Consider the following 8,410-nt stretch of genomic DNA (forward strand, 5'->3'; position numbering starts at 1 on the left):
GATATTAGGAAGGTTAACTAAAGAGTATTTTTAACGAGTACTTACCGTTGTAAACGTTAAGCACGATTTGCTTTGCATCTGGTGTGAGATGAATATAACCAGAACGTTTTTCAGGTTCAGACTCGTCTTCACTTCCTGAAATAGTGACTGGAATGTACAGGACATCGTCACTAATCATTTCTATATCACTCATATTTATAGCTATTACACTGACTTCTGTTCTAAATGATCGACAAAAGAAAAATAAAGTTCTTTTCAAATAAACTTTCTTTTCACAGAAGCCCATTTAGTAATCATTTGATATTAAGTAAACGTTATCCTTTTACCTGAATAAAATTCCAAGAAATTTTCTAATCACTTATAAACACTGGCTTTACGTACCTAGAACCCCCCCCCCTTCCCCAACAAAACTTTCATCTCTTGTCCGATATCAATCAAAGACAACATAACAAATGGACAACACGGAGTTTATGAAATTCCTTGTGCAGACTGTCCCCGATCTAAAATAGGATTTATGAACATTCCATTTCAGTTCGAAATTCCAATTCAACTTCAGCTCTAGGTCAACACCATCTTCATACAGGTCACAAAATTGATTTTGAAAGCTCTAGAACCATAGCCCCATCCGCTTCTATAAACCAAGAATTATCAGAGAAGCTATAAAAATTGAAAAAAATGCCAAATTGTCTCAATAAAAGAGATGACGGCATACGGTGACCTTCAACATGGAGACCTCTCATAAAGAAAATATCGTCTGCTCCACCCGAAAATCAAAATCCTACTGTCAGAAATGTTTGCGCCAACCTCCATCTAAACCACGTCACAATTGACGAACCGTCCTCTGTTCTCAGTAGCAGGAATGCATTGGTTAGTGATCAGTGTGGTAGTGTCTAGGGGCTCGGGAGACTGAGACCTCGGAAGCCTCAAAGGAGGCATCAAAGAGGATGTCGAATGCTCGGTGCAATGATAATCGACGCGGTTCAACCCGGAAGACTGTCGAGTTTAAAATCAATTCTTGTAATATTAATCTTAGCTCTGGGTTCAATTGTACTAACCGCGGAAATCTTTCGGAACATTAGGCATAATCTAAAAAAAATCAATAAAATATTTCCTTTTTCTCATTTCTTTCACTTTTGCGGAAACTTAAACAAAACCGTTACTTAACTGTATGAATGGGGTTAACTTTTTATGTTAATTAATAAACAAAATAAACTACACTTACCATAAAATTTCAAACTCCAATATAAAATTAGTTGTGAAAATGACTGTTTGTGTAATATAAATATCCTAAATGCAAGACAGGACAAAAAAAACAACAGACAGTCACAAGTAGTAAACAAACCACAGCGTCACAGATTGTACTTAAAATCTGAAAAACCCAAGCGTCTTTTGTGTACCTATTTCTTTTCGATGTACTGAGTCTAGAGCGTTCATAAAAATAAGATGTGTCTTTAATTAATAATAACAGAATCCCACAAGAAAATTTGTTCAAAAATGTTCAGTTATTTCTTTAGATCTCAGTTTAGATCAATGTATTACCTGCAATAAGCGAGAAAGAAAGGAAATGCAAGAGAAAGGAAAAAATTACTTGACTCGTGTCTTTACTTATTATATTTATTAATCCTTACAAAACTAATTTCACATTCTAAAAATTTATAATATACTTAACAAAATAGTGGAGAACATGTTCAAATTGGGACATTTCGCATTTACCACCAAATATATGAATACAAGTTCTATAACATCAATATGTATAGATCTATAACATTTATATTTATAGATATATATAGATACACCAATATAGCTCTATGTGCACTTAAAAGCCAATAGAAAAATACATCTCAACTGTAGTAGATAAAATATTAAGAGGGGGTTTACTTTCAGTCTGAGTAGTACAGGGCTGCCACATTTTGGCAATTCGTGTAAATTCTGAATCTAAATAATAAAATGCAGAAATAGTATGATATATATTGTCTGTCAAATAATATTAGGTAGTGGTAGGTGGAGATAGACTAAACTTTTTTATAAAAATAGCATGAATCAAATTAATTAATCAGTCTTTAATTTGTATTTACTAGTATAGTTTGCTGATATAATGTCCTGTGCTAAACTCAATAATAATAAGAAATTTATATATTTTTTTTATTTCTAATTTTTAACTTATACAAATATCTAAAAGCTTTCAATGATATGGTCATAACAATATATCGTCGTCAACCAAGCAACACCACGTAACTCATTTTCTGTAACTTTACAGGAGAGCATTAACAAAACAAATTACTTTTGTGGACATTGAGTCCAGCAAACCAGCTATCATTAGTTTTGGTATGGAAACTGAATGAGATATGTAGTGTTTGGTTAGAAATTTAATGTGGTGTTGCTTTATTGATTGCAGTAAAATCTTTTGAGATTTTTTCAAATCTAAAGTCTTTCATAAATTCTATGTGAGATTTCGCATCAAATGAAACAAAAAGCCAATTTATCAAAAAATTGAGTTATGTGGTGTTGCTTGGTGGACGACGATATGTCAAAATAAGAGAGACTGACTTAACAACAAACGAATATATCCTACAATATTTAAAGAAAACGGAATTTTGAAAACTATTTCCTAGGTGGATGCAGAAACATAAAATAAAATATTTTTTGCAAATCTTGCAAAAATTACATTACAAGATTTTCGGTTCAGAGGCTCCGACCTAAGACCTCAGAAGACCGTAAAATACTTGGGAATCATACTAGACGACAAAATGTCATTCAGACACCACATACAAGAAGCATGTCGGAAGGCGGAAGAGAGGACCTCTTTAGTTGGTAGGCGGTCAACTACAGTAAGGCGTAGTCGTCCAAATCCAACACACCTAGGACACCTTCCCAGAAGTCTTTTGAAGATTCTCACCTCAAAAAAAATACATTGCAAGAGAATAGTTTCAAAACCATATTAAAAAATTAATATAGAATATAACAAATGTCGAGTTATTAATTACTGCTAAGTGTTAGTTAGCGTTATCTGGTATTTAGACAGACTTGTGTCCACCAATGTTTGATTATCACGCTTTACCCAATGCCGTTAAAATGACACCTGGTGAAAATGGGAAAATCTGTGTGACAATGCTTTACCATAACTGTCCTTTTTGTAAATAATATAACAGTTTGATATTTTGTACCTGATAATTCAATCTTATGAATTAAAAAACTGGAACAGCCTGGTCCCATTCGAGAATTATTATACCCTATAAAAAAGAAGAGGTAGTAAGTAGTTGGTTATATAGTACTTAGCTGTTTAGACGGTAATATTATTTTGGAAAAATGACTAAAGCAAAATGTTTTGCTAAAATTATATCTAACTTTTCACTAATCCTATATAGTGTTGTTCAGATACTAGGTTTTGGTGTCTTGAACATAGTATATTTTTTTGCAGTGACTATGTCAGTCTTTGCTTATTAGTTAGAAACTTTCATGTTAACATAAAAACTAGTTAGGGATTTGTGATCTCTATTAAAAAAAATTATCTAAAAATAATCTATCCATCTAATTTGAAAATCATATAAACACTGAAGAGTGTATGCCCTCAAATGCTCCTGAACTGAGCAAATGATAGTCATGGATAACCAAAGTCTAACAAAAGGAAATCTGAATCAAAAATATGGCAACAAACTATTTGGCAGTTACTACTAAATCAAAATCTAGTTAAAGTTGTATCTAAAGTTGCAAAACGATTTAAACTATACAGAGAAATAAATTTCTCAATTTCTAACTAACATTGGAAATATAAGACTGGTATTTTTGGAATAAAACAACAAATATTGGTTTTGATTTTATGCATATTATTGTATGTTGGAACAAAATCCCAGTTTGCTGTTTCTTTAAATTAGATTCAGCTAATCTAAAGAGATATGTATTGAATGTTCAAATAGTTTCTCCACCTACCAAAGATTTTTTGATCTATTGAAGATTGAGGGAACCTTGTTAAACAACTTTAAAGGCCACTTATCATTTATACACATCATATACATATATCTAATTTAACATTTAAGATCTATATTTTTTATATAAATATCTACAACATGTAAATATCTGGACAATAAATTTCAGTGTTTAAGTTTCTTAAGGCAAATCACTACATAAGAAGTCACCATACTAACACAAACAGACAAATAAAACAATCAAATTTCCTTAAATATTTGTAAAATTTAAATATATTTTTAGTATCCCTGTCAGTCCCTTGGAACTTCTATGTGGACACCACTTTTATAATTTAATAAGCCCCATCAGTAAGATTACTTAATTTTTTAATTTATTTAATTTTTTAAAGAACATTTTACTGCAAAATTGTATTACTAATTGCTTGACAACCAATTTGAAGCTTTATAAAAGAGAATAACTCTGGCAACAGATCATAAGTCTAGAACCATTTGCAGACGAAATATTTTAATTGAATTTATATTTTGCTAAAGTAGGTTCTTTCTAAAGATTTCTACCAATTGTTTTACAATATCTTACACAATAAAAGTATATGTTGTTGCATTAAAGGTAATTAAGTATAGTCCACAAATTTTGCAAATTCTTTAAATGCTTTAAAAACTTCTTTAAGTTTCGATGGTTTGCAACAAAAATGCCACTATATAATTTGTTTAAAAACTGACATATAAGAATAGAATGAGGCGATCAACACAATACAGTATTTTATGCACAATTCAATTTGCAGGAACTTTGGAAATATCTATTACATTACTATAGAAGAATAAAAGGCCCATATTTTAAAAAAATAAAAACATATATAATATATATATATATATATATATATATATATATATATATATATATATATATATATATATATATATATATATATACTAAAAATGTATTGATAAGGTCTTGTAGGAGCTACAATTATTTAAAATTTGTATCTTCAGGTCTGACAAAGACAGGCTAAGATAACATATAAAGAATTATAAAATATATCTAGAAATTGGTTCCCATTCCAAATAGCCAATACAACAAATTCACATTAGATAATACAACACCCCCACATTGATATGTACATTAGAATTAAAAACTATTAGTTCACAAAGCACCACAAGATCTAATATAATGTATGTGGCAACCCAAATAAAGTATGTTAATCCTAAAAGGCATGCGCAGCTACAGCTACACATCATAGGGTGTAACATTAACTAAACAATGTTATTATATGTACTTACATTAACCAACAGTTTGTATGGAATGTTAAATGATCCAATTTGATTTATTCTATACATAATTTGTCTTAAGATGTCAAATTCTCTGGCCAAGGAGTAATTAGAATGAGAACAGTACCATAACCATTGCATTGCATTGCTTTCAATACTTCCATTAGTTCAAATTTATATATTCTCAATTACAGATTGTCTATGATTGAGACTGCATAATTTACAAAGGTTATGAAAAGACTCTAAAATAATTCAGATAGAGAAAAAGGTAAGAAAAAACTCTTAACACCCTGGCTATGCTGAAATATTCTATCTAATTAATTAGGAAAATTTCTATGGAGTCAGGATAAACACTGAAAATTATTGGAAATACCTGCCTCACAATACAAGTGACTCAGTGTTGATTGAAAAATTTTGTACATGGATAATTTACAATTTTAACCAGCCAAAGCAGTTGCAAAAAATATTAATAAACCACTTACTTTAAGTAGTTATCAAGCACTGTTTAGTTAATATAAGCACAGGTTTACTAACAGTAACAGTAATTTACCCTACAACACCAAAATTCCACTTTCCTGAGGATGATCATTTCTAAGCTTGACAGTGATAAAATAGCTAAAATGCCCCTTTCAGTAAAATTACAGCAGCGTACAAGGCGTCTTCTCCCTAAATGGATTAACCCGTTGACTGGAAAATCCTACTAAAAGGCAGTCATCTTGCTCATGTTCGGTTATATATTTTATAATGTCCTTTACGGCCATAGAGACGGGCATTCTCTTTACAGCAGCTTCTCTGCGAAGTTGTTCGGTAACAGAACGTTGTTGTTGAAGATTTGAGACAACCATGTCCATTAACGCTGTATCTGACAGGCCTATGGTGAATGATTTACTGAAAACAGTAAATAGGAAATAGGGTGCGGCTCAACCGCTACCTAATTTTTAACTTTTTGGTTTGTTTGGCACTTTGTTGCGTTGGCGAAAAGTTGCTTGTCTAAATGTAGAACAAAATACCAATAAATAAAACGAAATTACTTTGAATATAGGGTACAAACTTACCTTTTACAGCTTGTTGCTCAATTTTTAATATGACAAATGACAAAACATCCGTCAAATTTAAAACTTTTGTCAAAGCCGAAGACTGTGGAGAAGTCAGTAACATTTATTATGTGATTCTGTGATTTTTAATAAATTTCACATAAACGGAGAACACTGGATATCCTTAATGTACTGAAATGATTTTTAAATATTTAAAGGTAAAAAGCAAATGAGTGCCTATTTTAAATTAGATATGTAAGCATTCCTCATAACAAAAATAAATCTTTATTTTATATTGAACGTTGTAACTATAAATGATAGTGCTATAGTGTTCACGAATTTCACGATATAAAATAAGAATATCTTTAGTAACAATATGAGTGGTGAGATATAATGTGTTCTACTATATGTATTACTTCAGAAAAAAATGTTTTTATTATTTCATAACGAAATTATTCAATTATTCTATTATTCAAGTAATGCTCTCAATTATAAAACCCTTAAAAATATTAATCTGTGCCGTCAATAATGTGTCGTGTAAGTTCGGAAATAAACCTTGTTGAAAACATAACAAACTTCACACCCGTAACTCAACAGGATAATTTTATTATTATGGTGAAAAATGTTCTTTAACAGAGTCGGTTTAAGAAATTTAACAACATAAAGATTTAATAGGACTTCATCAAAAAATAGTGTCAGCCATTTTTTTCGAACAGACATTTTGTAAACAAACAGGATAGGTTAGTAATATAAATAATATAGATAAAAAATACAAAAAATACCAAAGAAAGTCTAGTTATTGAAAAAAATAAAGTGCCACAATTAGCAAATCATTTTTTTAATCGATTATGATACCTGTACCACAGAATAAATAACCATCAGAATGCCCACTCTCAGATGCCGCCTTTGAAGTGTGTCAGCACGCGATCGCCATATTTTAAACGGAAACATAGACTCGGATTGAGAAATTTGTGACAAGCTACGACAGAACTGTAATTTAAATTTTTAGAGATTAATAATTTAGTAAATTTGAAATAATTTAATCTATTCTTTAACTAAAAGTACGAATAAAATATTGCATATTATGTCTATGGTTGCCGTAAATAAATTAAACCGAGTTAATTTTTCTATCCGCAGTATCTGGGAAGATACTTCGAGAAAAGATATAGCAAGCGATAAAAGGCAAAATCGGGGAGGATCAGGCAGGATTCACGGCAGGAAGATCATGCGCAGAACACATATACACACTGGAACAACTGTTGGAAAAGAAAAAAGCAAAAAATAGAGACGTTTGGCATTTGTGGACCTGAGAAAGGCGTATGACTCTGTACCAAGGTCAGAACTATGGGAGGTAATGTACAAATTAGAAATACAGACGGAACTCATAGAAGCTACAAAAGCTCTGTATAAAGAAATTAAAGTGTCCATTAAAATGGGAACATGAATCATAGGAGACTTCACCACAACAAAAAGGGCTCCTGCAGGGTTGTTCCACATCTCCAACTCTATTCAAAATATACTTAGAGAAAGCCTTGACTACATGGAAAAGAAAATGTGAAGGCATGGGAGTACCGGTACGGAACGAATACCTATATACGTTAAGCTTTGCAGACGATCAAGTAGTGATTGCACAAGACCAAGACGACCTCAGCTACATGATGAAGAAACTACAAGAAGAATATACCAAAGCTGGCCTAGATATTAACCTCGCGAAAACAGAGTACCTATCTACAAGTGAAGAAGACATAGAAGTCTACAGATTGATGACAACGTAACAATCAAATGAAAGGATAAATTCAAATACTTGCGGTTTATAATCACGAAAAAGGTAACAAAAGAGGAAGAAATTACACAAAGATTAGGACAAACAAGAACAGCAATCCGACAACTTAACTCAGTATGGTGGGATAGACACCTAAATATGAAGACAAAAACACAGATTTATAAAACATTAGTGCGAAGTATTATGACATATGGGGCTGAAAATTGGATCATAAACAAGAGAAACAGCAGTAAGATAGTAGCAACAGAGATGGAATGCCTGCGAAGATGCTGCAGAGTAACAAGAATGGATAGGAGAAGTAATGACGAAATAAAGCAAAGAACATCAATAGAAATAGAACGAAGTAGACGACGCCATGAGTAAGAGAGGCCTAAACGATGGAGAATGGAACAACAGAGAGAGAT

General features: G+C 31.5%; 1 protein-coding gene across 1 annotated transcript; it reads right to left on the bottom strand.

Annotated features, from left to right (window-relative positions):
• Window positions 1-1,593: 1,593 nt before the first annotated feature.
• Ggamma1 (guanine nucleotide-binding protein subunit gamma-1) lies at window positions 1,594-6,371 on the bottom strand. Its single transcript, XM_072535216.1, has 2 exons — window positions 6,245-6,371; window positions 1,594-6,179 (listed from the first exon to the last, which is right to left on the bottom strand). Exon 2 carries the CDS (start codon window positions 6,038-6,040, stop codon window positions 5,828-5,830), a length of 213 nt encoding a protein of 70 aa, XP_072391317.1. The 5' UTR covers window positions 6,041-6,179; window positions 6,245-6,371; the 3' UTR covers window positions 1,594-5,827.
• Window positions 6,372-8,410: the final 2,039 nt, after the last annotated feature.

This window comes from Diabrotica undecimpunctata, chromosome 6 (assembly GCF_040954645.1).
Source record: "Diabrotica undecimpunctata isolate CICGRU chromosome 6, icDiaUnde3, whole genome shotgun sequence".
In the NCBI taxonomy this organism is placed as follows: Eukaryota; Metazoa; Arthropoda; class Insecta; order Coleoptera; family Chrysomelidae; genus Diabrotica; species Diabrotica undecimpunctata.